The following is a 19,325-nucleotide window of genomic DNA, read 5'->3' on the forward strand; positions in this document are numbered from 1 at the left end:
GCTCAAAAGCACAAGAAAAAGAAGGAAAAAGTGGAAGCACAGCTGTGGGGGCCTCTCCTCCAGGTTTTATTTCCTTTTCACAATCTGCTTCCTTCTGTTTACGTTCAAAAGTTTTTAGGTAAATACATTTTGTGTTTTGTCTGGTGGTTTTTTTTTTAAGTTTTATTTATTTTAGAAACCTCTAGACCCAACATGGGGCTTTAAAGTCTCAATCCTGAGATCAAGACTCGCCTGCTCTTCTGACTGAGCCAGCCAGGCGTCCCTCCAGAGTTTTTAATTGTAGTCTCTGGGGAAGATAGAATATAGTGAACTGAATCTAACTTGGCCCAAACCAAAGTTTTCAGAATACAGTAAAAAATTTTTATTTTCTTTATCTTTTGATGTAGAAATGCTCTTACATAAGGTTTACTGTTGATTTAGTTAAAACATGAAACCTACACATCCATCCATTGGAGAGATTCTCAGTTTTACATCAGTGTTCACACTTTGGACACCTATGTTCTGTTTTGAAGTCCAACATCTGACGAAGATGGGGAATGCTTCAGTGGTGACCAAGTTCATCCTGCTGGGCATCCCATACACGGAGGATCTGGAGACTACGCTCTTTGTCCTGTTTTTGGGCTGCTACGTCTTCACTCTTATGGGGAACCTGCTCATCCTACTGGCGATTGTCTCCTCCACTCGGCTTCACATCCCCATGTACTTCTTCCTGTGTCAACTGTCTGTGTGTGACATATTTTTCCCTTCTGTGAGCTCCCCCAAGATGCTCTTCTACCTCTCGGGGAACAGCCGGGCCATCTCCTATGCGGGCTGCGTGTCCCAGCTCTTCTTCTACCACTTCCTGGGCTGTACCGAGTGCTTCCTGTACACGGTGATGGCCTACGACCGCTTTGTCGCCATCTGTTACCCTCTCCGCTACACGGTAATCATGAGCCACAGGGTGTGTGCCATCCTGGCCGTGGGGACCTCTTTTTTTGGCTGCATTCAGGCCACCTTTCTAACCACTCTCACCTTCCAGTTGCCCTACTGTGGCCCCAATGAGGTGGACTATTACTTCTGTGATATCCCGGTGATGCTGAAGCTGGCTTGTGCTGACACCTCAGCCCTGGAGAGGGTGGGGTTCGTCAGCGTGGGCCTCATGCCCCTCAGCTGCTTCCTTCTCATCCTCACCTCCTACAGCCGCATTGTCTGCTCCATCCTGCAGATCCGCTCTACTGAAGGCAGACGCTGTGCCTTCTCCACCTGCAGTGCCCACCTTACTGCCATCCTCCTCTCCTTTATGCCAGTGGTCCTCATCTACCTGCAGCCCACCCCCAATCCCTGGCTCAATGCAACTGTTCAGGTCCTGAATAACTTGGTCACCCCCATGCTGAACCCCTTGATTTACAGCTTGAGAAATAAAGAAGTAAAATATTCTCTGAGGAAGGTACTACGGCAGGTAGCCTTCCTTCCTGAGCAATGATAGAGATTAGTGACTACACTTCAATAGCACCACACTGCTAGGACACAGATGTTATCAATGGCCCTTGGATAGATAAAGAAGCTAAGGTTTGGAGCATGTGGGTGGCTGTCGGTGAAGTGTTCGGCTCTTGGATTTCAGCTCAGGTCATGATCTCGTGGTTTGTGGGTTCGAGCCCTGCATCAAGCTCTGCACTGACAGTGAGAGAACTGCTTGGGATTCTCTCTCTCTCTCTCTCTCTCTCTTTCTGTCTCCTCCCTCCCTCAAAAATAAACATTAAAAAATTTTTTTTTAAAGAAGCTAAGGTTTGAAGTCATAAAGTGGATTGTTCAAAGCCACATAACTAATAAATTATGCTGCCTACAAAGGATTATCTCTTCCCATTTTGCAAGAAAGCCTAGTTCTGCTGTTCCTCATTCTGTTTTCTTTTCCTATTTTCCTCCTCCCACATCCTCTCCTTCTTTTCCCTTTTCCCTTACTCTAGCTTTCCCTCATCTTGGCATGATTATCCAATTATTCTCTCAAATGCCTGCATCAGATACGCTGCCATTTGATGGTCTAGGAGTTTTTGAGATAGTCGGGGGGGGGGGGGGGGGGCTTCAACCACATTGCTCCTGGTGACATTCTGTGACTTCTGGAATGTAAAGATGCTGTGTCAAGGAAAAGGGCTTCTCTGGATGAGACCTGAGGTAGGCTTGTTATGGGTGAATCAGAGATCACCTACAAAGCCTGTCAGTCTTGGATCTAGAAACAGTCCATTGGCTGGGAGGTGGGGCAGTGGATGAGAGGCTAGAGAATGTGAAGAGGCTAGACAGGGAGAATCTGTGAAAGGGTGACTAATTCTGTTGTTTTCAGTATCAGAAATTTGAGTTGGTCTTTGAAATCTGCAGCACAGCCAGGGGTCAATGCAAAAAGTCCAAGCTGCTACTGCTGTCTGCTTTTGGATTCTCTGCTTACCAAAAGGCTGTTACTTTAGCTCTCTTTGCTAACATTCTTTTGTTCTTTTACCTACTGAGCCTAGCATGTGAAATGTGCCTTTCTAATACAAACAATAATTTGAAGAAAGGAAAGAAAATGATTGGAAGGGAAGGGGACGATGGGAAGGGAAGGGGAGGAGGGAAGAGAGGGGATGATAGGAAGGAAATGGTGTAGTGGCAATGGAAGAGGGTGATGGAAAGAAGGGGGTGATGGGATGAGAAGGGGGTGATGGGAAGGAAGGGGGAGATGGGATGAGAGGGGAGATTGGGAGGGAAGGGGGCAGAGGCAAAGGCAAGTCTTCTCTCCTCTTACTTCTTTCTGGCATCAGAGTGCAGTCAGGGAATCTGCCAGACTGAGCCAGTGTTTGGGGCCTCATGTGAGGGTGATAAGATGATTCATGTTTTTGAAAGGGAGAACATTTTTCCTACTCACATGTCTTAAGCTCTGTGCCTTTTATTCTATCACATGTGCTCCTTCCAGAGTCTTCAGCCAGTCAAATTCATTCTTATCATCAAACATTTAGTTAAAATATAATTTTCTATGTGAAATTTTCCTAATCCTAAGCAAATCAGTCTCCCATATCTGTATGCTTTGTATCAGACTTTACAAATCTTTAAGAAAACTTTAAATCACCATGTAGAAGAAAGAAAGCATGGCACTTAGTAAGTAGGAGGAATAATTCACCTATGTTTTTCACTGCCCCTTACTAGTTGTGAGCCTTGTTTACTTCCTCCGTAACATAAAGATAGTACTTTTCTTGCAAGTGCTGTTGTACATATTAAACAACACAAAAGCAAAGTATTCATCTGCCTTATTGGCGGTGCTCCAGAAACTTAATTATATATTTTTTTTCTACTCTTCTTGCTATTTCCATAGCTTACTCCCTCACTTCAGTTAAGTCTTTGATGCTCAAATGCCACAAGCACAGAGAGGACTCCTGAGAGCATACTGTTAAAACAGTCACCTACTTCATCACATTTATTTCTACTTATTGTTTGTCTTTCTAACTAAAACATAAACTCCATGAAGGCATGGATTTTTCTTATCTTGTTTCTTACTGTCCTTCTACAACCTAAAGCAGTTCCTTTTACATGGATGCCCTAAAGAACTTAAAGTTCTGAATTCATGGTATGTCTTGTTCCTATGACCCAGATGGTTCCCCATCCCTCACTTCCTTTTAAATGCTGCATTCTTATTTTGTTTTCCTAGACCAGAACGTTTGCCTTCATTTCCACCTGGCATTGCTCCAAGAACAGGAATTCTGTCTTCTGCATCAGGATTTGACTGGGCTAGACTCCTACCCCTTTTCTCTAGGTTCCATTCTTCTCCATTACTTTTACTCTCTGTCCTGACACTGAATCTTGCTTGCTTACACCTTGCTTGAAAGCCAAACCTTTTAAACCCTATTTTCACCTTTCAGACATGCATTTGGAACCTATCAGCCACCACTGTCTTTAATAACCTACTTACTTGAAATTTCTTTAGTTGTTTGTTCCTAAGATTATCTAAAATACCTGCTCCAAAACAATAGATTTCCACTTTACCTTTTAGTAGGTTTTCTACTTATTTGTAGCTCTTACTCTGATAGCAACAGAGGCATTTAACATAGCTTATTGAATGAGGCATATTAAACTCTAAAAGTACTTTGTGAAACAGAACAATGGCATGACTATTATATTAGAACCAGTATAATGGGAAAGCAGAAATTAGCTATATTGTTTAATTTCTGACTATGTGCCAAGACGTTCTCTTTAAGAAATCCATATACATTATTTTATTAAACCTTCACATTAACACTTCAAAATATATATTATAGTCCATGTTTTTTCAGATGTGGAAATTGAGTTCCAGTTTGGTCAGAGAAACACTCTAACATCATATTGAATCAGAGGAACTGTAATTGAAGGTAGGATTTACCTCACACCAAATTTAAGATTTTTTCTCATACATTTTGCCGATTCTATCTAAAACACTAATACATAAATAAAATACATAAACATAAATAAAATTCTTCCTGATACTAGGAAGCATTCCATAAATTTTGTCTATGACTTTTTATTTCTGTAATTCCATGAGGTCAAGTTTCTTGAGAGTTTGTGAAGTGAATGCCAATATAGATGTCAAAATAAAAGTACAGGGTTACTTGACATTTACATCAAGATCTTAATTGATCCATACCTGGGAGATATTTTATGATTAGACAATTTTAAAAAAGTTATTTAATTTAAAGTTGTTTTAAAAATACTTAAAAAGTACTTATCAGTATGCTAGCCATATATCAAATACTCCACTTGGATTTTCTAATTTAATTCCTGTAAATACTCTATGGAGTGAGAATTATTACTACTTAAATATAAGAGAACAGGACACTGGGGCATCTTGGTGGCTCAGTCGGTTGAGCATCCCACTCTTGATTTCTTCTCAGATCATGATCCCAGGGTTGAGGGATCAAGCCCTATTGTCAATGATGTTCACAAAGGAATCACAAAGGAATCAAATGAAAATGAAGTATCAATTCATAAAGAAATAACTGTTATAAAACTTAACAAAACTTGCTCACTCTGTAAACTACCAGAAAATTTAAGTGTCATATATGTATATATGTATGGAATATATACATATACACACTACAAAATGGCAGAGGATTGTGATACCTGAGAGAAGAAAAAACAATTAGATGAGCTTTATGCTCATTCTGGCGTTCTGCTTTGGGGCAATTTCTAGTCTGTGGCTCAGAAAAGTCATTCCAATAACAGCATAGAAGTCGTGCTGAATTGGTAAGGTAGAAGTCGGAGTTCCTAAATGTCAAAGTGACAAGAATTTGTGGGGTAGAGCATTAGAGAGGAGGGAGCTATTCACAGAAATCAACACGGGACCCTCTTGCATGAATGCCTCAGCACTAATTTCTGAATGCATGCATAGGGTGAAATCCCACAAGGGTTGGCAAAGAAAAGTTTCTGAAGCATTTACAAGTAGGGGCTATAAGTAAAAATACTGCAAATATTTGCTTAGAGCTAGAAATCATTCAAGTTCTGATCTTCTAAATAGAGAAGATATGGGACATTTAATAGAGATCCAAAAAGGTCATGATTTAAGTGTGTGGGGTTTAATTAGCCCTAAAGTAAAGCTAATCTAGAGACATAATAAAGAAGCCTGAAAACAAGACATTGATTGATCAAGCTGAACCAGAAGTAACATAACTGCCTGCCAGAACAAGATCCAACTCTCTAAAGGAACATAGCAAAATACAGCACTCTCTAGAAACCACTAGAGCTAAGAATAGTTTGATATTTCCATCATCAAGTGTGGAAAACTTTTGTGTTACGAGGGCATTGAACAGAGTTTTTACAAAGGTTTTGTCTCAGTAGTGAAACAAAACTACCAGCAGAAATAAGGCTATTCTACCCCAAAACACATAAAAGCAAGCCTTGAAAAAATCAAAATTTTCAGAAAAAACTTAAGAGCACTGTAGAATCAAAAATCTCCAGACATGTAACACTTACTGCAATGAGCCCTGAGTAATGTATGGAATTGTTGAATCACTATATTGTACACCTGAAGTTACTATAACACTGTATGTTAATTATACTGGCATTAAGATAAAAATTTTAAATTTAAAGTTAAAAAATTCCAGAAATATTGAGAAATCGAGACAAACATAAGACCCATAATTAGGATTTTTTAAAAAGTCAATATTCAAAGACCCAGAAGAGTCACAAATAATGGAATTAGTAGACAAAGACATTAGAAGTTACTGTTTTAATGAAATATTGAATATTTCATATTTTCAAATGATGAAAAATTGAAATATTCCATATTTTCAAAAGGTAAAGAAAATCATAAGCATTATGAGAAATATATGGATGATAAAAGATCACCTAAATCAAAATTCTAAAGATTAAAATACAATGTCTAACATGAAAAATTCACTGGATTAGAGTGGTAACAAATTAGACACTGCAAATTTGCAAATTCTGTCGTAGCAATGGAAATAACCTAAACAAAATACAGAGAGAAGAACTATTGAAAAACAGTATGAGCAGAGCATCAGTGACACAGGGGACAATTTCAAGCAGCCTAATAATATAAGTATAATTGTAGTCCTCAATGGAAGAAGGAGAGGAAGAGAAGGGAAAAAAATACTCAGAGGAATAATGATCAAAGTTTTTCAAAATAGGAGGGCAACTAGAAGTCAAGAGAATGAAGAATTCAACAAAAATTAATCTGGAAAATAACCAAATATCTGGAATGGTTGAAAAAAGAAACTGAAAGAGAAAACACAAAGGTTTTTGAGATGAATACAATAAAATAGAAATGTATGGGGTACACCTAACACAGTTCTTACCATGAAATTATATCACCACACTAAAAAAGAAAGATCTCAAAGCAATGACCTCTGTTGTCAACAGAAGAGCATGTTAAAATATACGTAAGCCCTGTATATATGTGTCTAGAAGGAATTGTAAGACCCAGGGGGGCGAAGTGGCCTTTATAAGACAACATGGAAAAACAGCATAAATGCAAAAATAAAAATGAGGTCCCGTTTCAGCCATCCAGTGTTATTCCTCATAAAAAATTAACATTTAACTTTAGGTTAAGAATTCTAATGATCTTGTCTGTTTTAAGAAAATGATGGATAATACTTATTTCATACTTATTCAATTCATAGTTTGAAAGTGCTCTGAGAAGAGGATCATGGGCTTAATACCTACTACTAGCTTTATCTCTGTATTTCCTAACATGGTTAGAACAAAGGCTTGAACATAGTTGATGCATTTTGTACATTTAAAAAAAATTTTAATGTTTATTTATTTTTGAGAGACAGAGATTGAGTGCGAGCGGGGCGGACAGAAAGAGAGGGAGGGAGGGAGACATAGAATCTCAAGCAGGCTCTAGGCTCTGAGCTGTCAGCACAGAGCCCGATGCGGGGCTTGAACCACAAACCATGAGATCATGACCTGAGCTGAAGTCAAATGTTTATCTGGCTGAGCCACCCAGGTGCCCCTTATACATTTTTTTTCAAGTTGAATTATTATACTCAACCCACCGGCAATCACATCATGTGTACAGCTAAATCTTACCAATTTAGCAGGACAAGGGGAATGCTCAAAGACCAATCTCTGTGAACAAACTTAGTTTGAATGCACCTTAACTATATTGTGGTTTACTGTGGAAAACCACACACTTTCAACATTTTAAAGTGAACAATTCATTGGCATTTAGTGCATTCACAAATTTGTGCAACCGTCACTACTCTGTTTTCAGAACATTTCTTCACTCCAAGAGGACTAAGTTGTTACTTCCTGTTGCCTCTTTTCCCAGCTCCTGGCAACCATTGATGTGCTTTCTGTCTCTGTGGAGTTGCCTATTCTGGATATTTTATGTCAATTGAATCATACTATATATGGCCTTTTGCGTCTGGCTTCTTACATTTGGCATAATGTTTTCAAAGTATATTTATGTGATGGCATATATTGACATTACACTCTTTATTGTTAAATAGAAAGAGATATCAAGGAATCGATCCTGTTCACAATTGCACCAAGAACTATAAAATACCTAGGCTTAAACCTAACCAAAGAAGTAAAAGACTGTACATGGAAAACTACAGAAAGCTCATGAGAGAAATTGAGGAAGGCACAAAGAAATGGAAAAACATTCCATGCTCATGGACTGGAAGAACAAACATTGTTAAAATGTTGATAGTACCCAAAACAATCTTCACATTCAATGCAATCCCAATCAAAATAGCACCGGCATTCTTCTCAGAGCTGCAACAAACAACCCTCAAATTTGTATGGAACCACAAAAGACCTCGAATAGCCAAGTAATGTTGAAAAAGAAAACCAAAGCGGGAGGCATCACAATCCTAGACTTTAGCCTCTACTACAAAGCTGTAATCATCAAGACAGTATGGTATTGGCACAAAAACAGACACATAGAACAATGGAATAGAATAGAGAACCCAGAAATGGGCCCACATATAGATGGTCAACTAATTTTCAACAAAGCAGAAAAGAGTATCCAATGGAAAAAAGTCTCTTTAGCAAATGGTGCTGGGAGAATTGGACAGCAACACACTGAAGAATGAAACTAGACCACTTTCTTACACCATACCCAAAAGTAAATTCAAAATGGATGAAAGACGTAAATGTGAGACAGGGAACCATCAAAATCCTACAGGAAAAAACAGGCAGCAACCTCTTTGACCTCAGCCTCAGCAACTTCTTACTTGACATGTCTCCAAAGGCAAGGGAAATAAAAGCAAAAATGAAATATTGGGACCTCATCAAGATAAAATCTTCTGCACAGCCAAGGAAACCATCAATAAAAGTAAAAGGCAACTGACAGAATGGGATAAGATATTTACAAATGATATATCGGATAAAGGGTTAGTATCCAGAATCGATAAAGAACTTACCAAACTCAACACCCAAAAAACAAATTATCCAGTGAAGAAATGGGAAAAAGACATGAATAGACACTTTTCCAAAGAAGACATCCAAATGGCAAAAAGACACATGAAAAGATGCTCAACATTGCTCATCATCAGGGAAATACAAATCAAAACCACAATGTGATACCACCTCACACTGGTCAGAATGGCTAACATTAACAACTCAGGCAACAACAGATGTTGGCGAGGATGTGGAGAAGAAGGAACCCTCTTGCACTGTTGGTGGGAATGCAAACAGGTGCAGCCACTCTGGAAAACAGTGTATAGGTTCCTCAAAAATTAAAATGAAATTAGCCTACAACCCAGAAATTGAACTACAGGATATTTACCCAAAGAACAAAAGTAGAGGCTCTCAGTTTATCTTCTCTGTCTCTTAACTTCCTTTTTGCTTTTTTAAATCATTTTTTCTCTCCCTGATGCATTCTGTGTGAATCCTTAGGACTTATTTTTCGGATTCTCTAATTCCTCAGTGATAATGTCTAGTTCCCTAGATATATCTTCAACTATATCCAGTCCAGAGTTTAATCCAAGTATTAATTAATTTCTATTTCAATAACTATATTTTTATGCCCAAGTATATAACTTTTATGCCCACTTGTTTTATTTCTTCTAGTTTTTATTTCTTTTATTTTTTCCTTTTTTTTAAAATGGAAATTTAGTCTTTATACATTTTAACAGTTAATATCTTTACATTAAAGTTTTATAAATAAATTAAAATAAAATTCTTTAAAAAATTTTTTTATTAAAAATTTTTTTTAATGTTTATTTTTGAGAGAGAGAGACAGAGACAGAGAGAGACAGAGTGCAAGCAGGGGAGAGGCAGAGAGAGAGAGACACAGAATCTGAAGCAGGCTCCAGACTCTGTGCTGACAGCTCAGAGCCCAAGGTGGGGCCTGAACTCACAAACTATGAGATCATGACCTGAACCGAAGTTGGCTGCTTAACCGACTGAGACACCCAGACGCCCCAAAGTAAAATTTTTTTTTAATGTTTTTTAAAATTAATTAATTAATTAATTAATTTTTGTGAGAAAAAGAGAGAGGGAGCATGTGCACAAGTGGGAGAGGGGGGCGGGAGGAGACACAGAGCCTGAAATAGGTTCTAGGCCGTGAGCCACCAGTTCAGAGCCAGATGAGGGGCTTGAACCTATCAACTGTGAAATCATGACCTGAGCTGAACTCAGATGCTTAACTGACTGAACCACCCAGGCTCCCCTAATATAAAATTGTAAAAAAAAAACAAAAAAACTAACCCATAGGAAGTCAAGAAAAGGAGTCAGAGGAAAGAAAACCAGAAGAAAAAACACAAAAATAATAAAATGGCAAACTTAAGCCCTAACATAGCAATAATCAGTTTAATCGCAAATGGTCTATAATTGTCAACTATCCACTGAAAAGCTAAAAAACAAACTCAACTCTATGCTGTCTACAAGAAACACGCTTCAATGTTAGATAAAGTACACTTCAGAGCAATAAGGCAAATAGCAACAATGATACCAACAAACTAGTACACTTCAACTAGTTCAGAAAGAAAGAAGTAAAACTTTTTTTTTTAACAGTCCTACATCATTTTATTTTATTTTATTTTTTTAATTTTTTTTTAATATATGAAATTTATTGTCAAATTGGTTTCCATACAACACCCAGTGCTCATCCCAAAAGGTGCCCTCCTCAATACCCATCACCCACCCTCCCCTCCCTCCCACCCCCCATCAACCCTCAGGAAGTAAAAGTTTTTAATGATACATGATAGCCTATGTAGAAAATCCTATGAGAATACAGGAAAAAAAAAAAAAAAAAAAGAAGGTATTGTCAATGGCAATTGAGTTTGGCTAGATTGTAGGAAACAGAATCATTATATAAAAATCCATCATCTTCAATAATTACGAGTGAACAAAAGGAAACTAAAATTTAAAATATCATTTGCATACAGCACCAAACCTGTGAAATCCTTAGTGCAAAATCCTATATCTGGCAAAATATGTGCAAAATCCTTATAAGCAAAACCTTTTTGAGAGTAGTTGAAGGAAACCTAAATATACTGTGTTCCTGCATCAGAAGACTAATTATCATGATACTAGTTTTCCTCACATTGATTCATAGATTCACTATAATCCTATTCAAAAGCCTAATAGGCATTTTGTAAGGATTGAAAACTGTTTCTAAAATTCATAAGGAAATACAAAAGGTGTGGGATGCACAAAACAACTCTGATAAAGAACAAGGCTGGAGGCTCTACATTATAAACTTCAAAGCATATTCTGAAGCTACAATTAACGAGACAGTGTGATACAGGCATCCAGATAGATGATAGGCTAATGGAGTAAAATAAAGAGCTAAAAAATAGATGAACACATAGAGGGTCAATTGATCTCAACAAAGTTAAATGTCAAGGCAATCTGATAGTACTAAAATAATTAGGCATTCTTATGCAAAAAGAAAGAAAAAGAAATAAAGAAAAAAGAAACTATCAATACACATAAGATCCTGAGTGAATCTCAAAATAATTATGCCAAATAAAAGAAGTCAAGCAAAGAGTATATATTGTATGGTTTTGTAAATAAAATATTTTTAAAAATGCAAACTACAGTGACAGAAAATAGATTCCCAGTTGCCTTGAGAAGGGGTGGAAGAAGGTTGAGAGGGAAGGATGACAAAGGGGGTGACTGTGTTCATTTTTGTAATTTTGGTGATGTTTTCATAGTTATATATACCGAATTTATGTAATTGTACGCTTTAAATATGCGCAATTTATTGTATGTCATTTTTACCCCAATAAAGCTGTGAACATTTTGATAAAGAAATGAACAGACCATTCATGACAGTTCAGATGGGCAATAATGTCACATAATTGAAATTAGGACTGACCTGGAAAATTGCATGGGCACATGCTTCCCACATCTTTGAAGCCCAGGCTATGCCTTTTGAAATCACAGAAAGAAAACAGGCCACTTATTCTTTTTCTCCACTTATAATCATCTAAAACGTTTAGATAAGAGTAAAAAGTTCTTCTGTGTTTGCAGATGATGAAATGGGTTTGGACGGATTATAGATCAAAAATGCGAAGGAAAATGTAATAACTTTGTGGTTTTGATAAAGCAATTTGTTAATATTTGCTATGGAATTATTACCATTTTTCTTCCATGTTTTAATTTAAATTCCATTTAGTCAACATACAGTGTAATATTAGTTTCAGGCCTAGAATTTAGTGATTCATCACTTACATACAACACCCAGTGCTCATCACAAGTGGGCTCCTTAGTACCCATCACCCACTTAGCCCATCCCCCACCTCCACTCCAGTAACCCTCAGTTTACTCTCTGTAGGTAAGAGTTTGTTTCTTGGTTTGCCTCTCTCTCTTTTTTCCTTCCCCTATATTCATGTGTTTTGTTTCTTAAATTCCACATATGAGTAAAATCATATGGCATTTTTCTTACTCTGACTGACTCTTCTAGTTCAACATAATACACTCTAGCTCCATCCACATTGTGACAAATGGAAATATTTCATTCTTTTTTTTATGGCCGAGTGGTGTTCCATTATATGGAACCAATCTCTTCTTTATCTGTTCATCAGTTGATGGATATTTGTGGGTTTTTTTCCCCATAATTTGGCTATTGTTGAAAATGCTGCTACAAACATCAGGGTGCATATATCCCTTCTAGTCAGTAGTTTTGTGTCCTTTGGATAAATATCTAGCAGTGTAATTGCTGGATTGTAGGGTGGTTCTATTTAAAATTTTTTGAGGAACCTCCATACTGTTTTTCAGACTGGCTGCACCAGGTTGCATTCCCACCAACAGTGTAAGAGGGTTCCCCTTTTTTTGCATCCTCACCAACATCTGTTTTTTCCTATGTTATTAACTTTATCCATTCTGACAAGTGTGAGGTGATATCTCACTGTAGTTTTAATTTGTATTTCCCTGGTGATGAGCGATTTTGAGCATCTTTTCATGGGTCTGTTAGCCATCTGGATGTCTTCTTCAGAAAAATGTCTATTCATGTCTTCTGCCGGTTTTTTAACTGGATGATTTGTTTTTTGGGTGTTGAATTTTATAATTTCTTTGTATATGTTTGGATACTAACCCTTTATCAGATATGTCATTCTCTGATGCTATGGAATCATTATTAATCTTCTTAACACTTGGGAAAAAAAGTTTGATGTTTATTTGAAACACCCCAGGGATCAACTACACTGCCAACAAATATGTATTTTGTAATTGTTCCTTCCCTGTAGAGTCCAACCATGCGGATGACAAGCCCCTAAGGGGAAATTTCACCTCACATCCCTCTTTCAGATCCAAATAGATCCAAACAAAACTTTCCTTCAATAATAGAGGACTGAGGGTCAATGGGATTATTTTCTTGCTGTGCTTAGTGGGTGTCAAGCTATTACCCTTCATCAATACTTCTTGATTCTTATGCAAAATCAACTCCATGATTTTGCCAGAATAAGTGAGATTCTGGGCCATTAATGTTTGATATCTTACAAATGTGTGTGTGTGCACATGCGTGCACTGTGTGAGACCAAACAAAAAAACTCATGTAGGCCCAGCATCACTTTACCTGGTGGTAATATTCAGGTAAGTCATTAAATTCTATCTACCTTTTAAAATTTAAAAAAAAATGATGTTTATTTATTTTTGAAAGAGAGAGTGAGACAGAGTGTGAGTGGGGGAGGGCGAGAGAGAGAGAGAGAGAGAGAGAGAGGGAGACACAGATTCCAGGCTCTGAGCTGTCAGCACAGAGCCCCAAGCGGGGCTCGAACCACGAACCATGAGGACATGACCTATAACCGACTGAGCCACCCAGGTGCCCCTAAGACTTTTCTTAAATGTTTCTATATTTTTAAGAGAGAGAGAAAGAGTGTGAGCAGGTGGGGAGCAGAGACAGAGGGAGACACAGAATCTGAAGGAGGCTCCAGTCTGAGATGTCAGCACAGAGCCCAACGCGGGGCTCCAACTCACGAGCCGTGAGATCATGACCTGAACTGAAGTTGGACACTTAACCAACTGAGCCACCCAGGCACCCCTAATTCTATCTGCCTTTGATAAGATATTATAATTGAAACTGAAGTTTGGAAGACAGTTAAAAATTCTCATTACCCATGCTATTTGGACAAGAATGCACAGGCATGAACTGTCTCCTTCAAGGCAGATGAGCTCAAAGAGTGCAATGCGTGGAAATCATTTCTCCTCCGTAGTTCTTTGCTTGCTCTCCTGACCTCAAACTCACTTTTTGTCCCAATGACAAGTCCAGTCATATTAATATTTCTCATTCATATTGAATTTTGAAGCTTATGGAGCATTTGTACATGCATTAATAATGTAGTATTACAGGGCTTACTCAAGAATTCCTCTTTTATTAAAAGGACACTGCCATTACTTGACTTACTATCCAACATCTCTGAGCCAGCAATGGGCCAACCTATGAATAAAAACCCAAGCTCTTGACTCCTAGCCCCCCTCATAAAGTGCTATACTCAGGTTTAAAAATGATGTCCTTCCCCACTTAATGCTTTTTCAATAGTGGATTCACAAGAGTCCCTAAGTCTAACCTTCAAAATGAAAGGAAGAAACTCCTGGCATTTTCTCTGATTCTTTATTTATTCTGCCCACTTTTCTCTACTGGTTATAATTCTAGCATGAGAAACCTATTCCAGAACTTTAATTAAATTATACATTTCTAACAAAAATTATTAAAATTTTTTTTGAGGCTTAACCATCCTAATCCTCAAACTTCTTCAAATGCCCATACTCTTTAGAGACATCGTCACCCAGAGTTCTTATTGTGCTAGGAGTCGTTTGAAGAATAATTGAATCTACTTCTTGGTCCCCTTCACCTAGTTTGCTCATTCCCCCACCCTCCCCTCTGGTAATGACCAGTTTGTTATTTATGAGACTATTTCTGGTGTGTGTGTGTGTGTGTGTGTGTGTGTGTGTGTGTGTTTGTCTAATACTTTGTCAAGGAAAGAGAGGTCAAATCATTTCTGTTAATGTCACAGGCCACACAAGTATGTTTTTAATATTTATCTGAAGTGTAAATTTGGAATAGCACTCATCAACTCACATAGTTACAAAATTGTGTGTTATGAGAACTTTTAATATCTACTCTCAACAACTTTGAAATATACAATACAGTATTATTAACTAGGGTCCTCTGTGCTGTAGTTTACATGCTGAGGACTTATTTATCTTATAACTGAAAGTTTGTACCTTTAGACAATTTTCTCCCATTCCACCCAGAAAAAAGCTTTTCTGCAGATACTGACATGGCTGTCCCCCTGTTAGTTCACAAATTGGCCCCTTACACAGAGGGCATGGAGGGATGGTAGAAAGAGGTAGTCCATTCCAGATAGGTAGATGGCAATTTAATAAGCAAAGGAGCCTACTAATGGGCTTGTCTTGGGCAGCCTCAAGACACTAGATTTCTGCACCTGCTTGGCAGAATTAAGTTTATATAGGGACCTTAACTGGGTTTAGTTACATATACATTCCAGATGGTCCCAACAACAAGACTGCATCCTTAAAAATGGCTTCTAATGTGGGAATGATGGGCAAAGAATGCATTCCAAGGACATGGGAAGGGGTGAGGGGCAACCAATTACCTGGGTCCAGCTGTGTGTCCACCAGTGGTCACATGCTTTCAATGATCTCCTCTAAAAGTTTCTCAGTTCATTCAGGACTTAGCTTTCACCACTTCAGAAAGTCCTCCCTTGAATAGCTCTCTAAATTTCCAGCCTCTGCTCTTACACTACTTTATTTTCTTCATAGTATTTCTCATAACTTGACTAAATTCTACATCTACTTCTTTGTTGGTTTGTTGACCTCCCTCATTGGAATGTAAACTTCACGAGAGTGGGAATTTGTCATATTCAATGCACAGAAGTCTCTCAATATAGCTGTTGAGTGAATGAAGAATAAACCATTTCAAAAAAACATATATAGTAGGAATTTTCTCTGTTTTAAGATGAAGAAACTGGAGTTTATATAGGAGAAGGAACTTAGAGTCACAAAACTAAGAGATAATCATGGGTAAAAATTAATCTAGTTTGATATGATGTGATACACTCAGCTCCTCAGCACCTCCCAATGACTAAACCACAACTATACTATAAGAAATTACATTATTTTCTCTGAAAGAGTCACAGAGTGCCTTTGGGGAAAAAGAAGTTGGAGCAGTTGAAGTAATATGGAATTAGAAACAGTTTCATGGAGGAATATACTTTTTTTTTAAGTAGTAAAGTGAGGTTTAATGAATTGTATGATAACAAAACTTTAAAATACATGAGTTGATAAGACCAAAAATTTAAAAAATTTTTAAATTAAATTAAATATAGTATAACTTTAATTCTAGTATAGTTAATATATAGTGTTATTTTAGTTTCAGGTGTACAACATTGTAATTTAACATTTCCATGCAGCACCCAGTGCTCATCATGACAAGGGCACTCCTTAATACCTATGACCTATTTCAGCCATCCCCCTGCCTGCGTCCCCTCTGGAAACCAACAGTTTGTTCTCTGTAGTTAAGAGTCTGTTTCTTGGTTTGCCTATCTCTCTCTCTTTTTTCCATTTACTTGTTTGTTTTGTTTCTTAAATTCCACATATGAGTGAAATCATATGGTCTGTGTCTTTTTTTGACTGATTTATTTCACTTTATATCATAATCTCTACCTTCACCCATATAATTGCAAATGGCAAGATTTCATTCTTTTTTATGGCTGAATAATATTCCACTGAATATGTATATATATCACAAAAGAAAGGAAAGTCAAAACCAGCAACTCAGAGAAGAGATGGAAAGCTTGGAGGGAACCAAAGCTCTGTGAGATCGGGGTCAGACACTGAATGAGCAAAATGAAGATGCCAAAGCCAAAGGGGAATCCCAGGGATACCAGTAAGGGAGAGGTTAAGCTCTGAGACATGAGAAGAGGACACAGGCTGCTGCAGATTAAAAAGCAGCAAAACTTGGCAACAGCACTGTACGGTTTCTCTAAAGGTTACTGAATAACACAAGGATTATTTTTCATTTGTAGGAGAATCTAAGATTCAATTTGTGGAGACAAAAGGATTTTTACTTCACTATGTCACGTGGGAGCAATAAAAACTGAAGCCAAATGCACCACCGACGTCTTGATAAGGGCTTCAACTAAGATTTTTGTCTTGTTTTTCAGAAATTCTGTGCCAGTTAGAAATTATGTAATTCATCAGATCAGGGATCACTAAATTCTGTCAGATGACAGTGTTTGTCTAATGAAAGCCTCTTTCCTGAGCTACTCAGCCTATCACAATGGGGAGAAGAATGGATACAGGAAACCATTCTTCAGTAACTGAATTTATCCTTGAGGGGTTAACAGACCAGCCAGGACTCCAGCTCCCTCTCTTTTTCCTGTTTCTATTGATCTATATGGTCTGCATGGTGGGAAATTTGGGTTTGATCTTTTTAATCAGGATCAGTTCTCAGCTTCACACGCCCATGTATTATTTTCTCAGTAATTTGTCCTTCATAGATCTCTGCTACTCCACCGTCATAATTCCCAAGATGTTGGTGAACTTTGTGTCAGAGAAGAATTTCACCTCCTTTCCTGAGTGTATGACCCAGCTCTTTTGCTTCTGCTTCTTTGGTATTGATGACTCCTACATGCTGACAGCAATGGCATATGATCGTTATGTTGCCATCTGTGACCCCTTGCTCTACAATGTCATAATGTCCCCAAGAATCTGTTTTCTACTGGCCACCAGTGTGTATACAGTGGGGGTCATTGGAGCCTTGGTCCACACCAGCTACATATCTAGTCGATCCTTCTGTGGAATGAACATCATCCACCATTACTTCTGTGACATCCTCCCTCTTCTGAATATATCTTGCTCAAGAGACTACACCAAGGAACTCCTGGTGATGATTTTGGTTGGCGTCAATGTATTTGCATGTGCTGTAGCCATCTTCATCTCTTATGCCTTCATTCTTTCCAGTATCTTACGCATCTGCTCAGCTGAAGGCAGGTCCAAAGCTTTTAGTACCTGCAGCTCGCACCTTGCAGCTGTTGGGGTTTTCTATGGCTCCATCATTTTCATGTATTTTAAACCATATACCAGTGACATAATACAGGAGAAGGTGGCCTCTGTGTTTTATACCACAGTGATTCCCATGCTTAATCCCCTTATCTACAGCCTTAGGAACAAGGATGTCAAAGAATCCCTTAAAAGAGTTCTTAATGGTGGGTAACTTTCTGGGTCTGTGTAGAAAAGAGCACTTTTTAAAAGAAAAAGCACCTTTGAACATAGATCTTACCTTATGTTTTATTCCTTCTCTTTTTAAAAATTTTTTTTTTCTTAATGTTTTTATTTATTTTTGAGACAGAGAGAGACAGAGCATGAGCAGGGAAGGGGCAGAGAGAGAGGGAGACACAGAATCGGAAGCAGGCTCCAGGCTCTGAGCCGTCAGCACAGAGCCCGATGCGGGGCTTGAACTCACAGACTGTGAGATCATGACCTGAGCCGAAGTCGGACACTCAGATGACTGACCCACCCAGGCGCCCCTTATTCCTTCTCTTTTTAAGAGTAACTGATTAGTTGCAAATCAAGGGCTGTCTTAAACTAAAATGTCCTAATGATTTATTTTCGTGACACTCACTTTCTCGTTAGGTGCCCCTAGTCTCAATACCCAATGACCCCTTTACTCTCTCTAGTCAAGCCACTCAAGAAACAGACATCCTAGCCTACGTTCTTACTCACTCTAAATATATATACATCAGAAACCTTCCTTTGTGTAATTGTCCTTGCTAAACAGCAAACACGTAATCAAACCTGTTATAAAGTTGTAATGTCTAATGATGGCTGAATGTGTAAATCCCCTCAGGAACTGACATTTTAATACACAAGAGGGTTACAGAGCAATGGAAATTTGTTGGTAGAATTTTAAGGGAATATAGTTGCTAGTAAATAAGAAGAAATAGGAATTTCATAAGATTTCTAGCTGTTGTTATAACCACTGAAAATAGGATCTGTCTTGTGGAGGGGTCAAATGAGGTGAAGGTTGGGGAGGGGATGGCAGAAAGGGACAAAATGATTTGTTATTTTTAAATTTTCACTATAACTTTAATGTTTATTTATTTTGAGAGAGAAAATGAGACAGAGAGAGAGAGAGAGAGAGGAACAGAGAGAGAGGTAGAGAGAGAATCCCAAGCAGGCTCCCACTGTCAGCACAGAGACTGACATGGAACTCAATCTCATGAACCGAGAGATCTCCTGAATGGTGAGATCATGTCCTGAGCCAAAATCAAGAGTCGGTCACTTAACTGACTCAGCCACCCAGGCGCCCTTAACTTTCACTAAAATTTTATTTTATTTTATTTTATTTTATTTTATTTTATTTTATTTTATTTTACTTATTTTTAACATTTATTTTTGAGAGACAGAGAGAGACAGAG

General features: G+C 38.0%; 2 protein-coding genes across 2 annotated transcripts; both read left to right on the top strand.

The window, feature by feature from the left end:
• Nucleotides 1-529: 529 nt before the first annotated feature.
• LOC122200782 (olfactory receptor 149-like) lies at nt 530-1,462 on the top strand. Its single transcript, XM_042906528.1, has one exon. The coding sequence runs from the start codon at nt 530-532 to the stop codon at nt 1,460-1,462; it is 933 nt and encodes a 310-aa protein (XP_042762462.1).
• A 15,723-nt stretch (nt 1,463-17,185) lies between these two features.
• LOC122200081 (olfactory receptor 8D2-like) lies at nt 17,186-18,121 on the top strand. Its single transcript, XM_042905496.1, has one exon. The coding sequence runs from the start codon at nt 17,186-17,188 to the stop codon at nt 18,119-18,121; it is 936 nt and encodes a 311-aa protein (XP_042761430.1).
• Nucleotides 18,122-19,325: the final 1,204 nt, after the last annotated feature.

This window comes from Panthera leo, chromosome D1, assembly GCF_018350215.1.
Source record: "Panthera leo isolate Ple1 chromosome D1, P.leo_Ple1_pat1.1, whole genome shotgun sequence".
NCBI classification, from domain to species: domain Eukaryota; kingdom Metazoa; phylum Chordata; class Mammalia; order Carnivora; family Felidae; genus Panthera; species Panthera leo.

Coding starts and splice junctions, on each gene's coding strand:
- LOC122200782 (XM_042906528.1), top strand. CDS start 530: ATGGGGAATGCTTCAGTGGTGACCAAGTTCATCCTGCTGGGCATCCCA.
- LOC122200081 (XM_042905496.1), top strand. CDS start 17,186: ATGGGGAGAAGAATGGATACAGGAAACCATTCTTCAGTAACTGAATTT.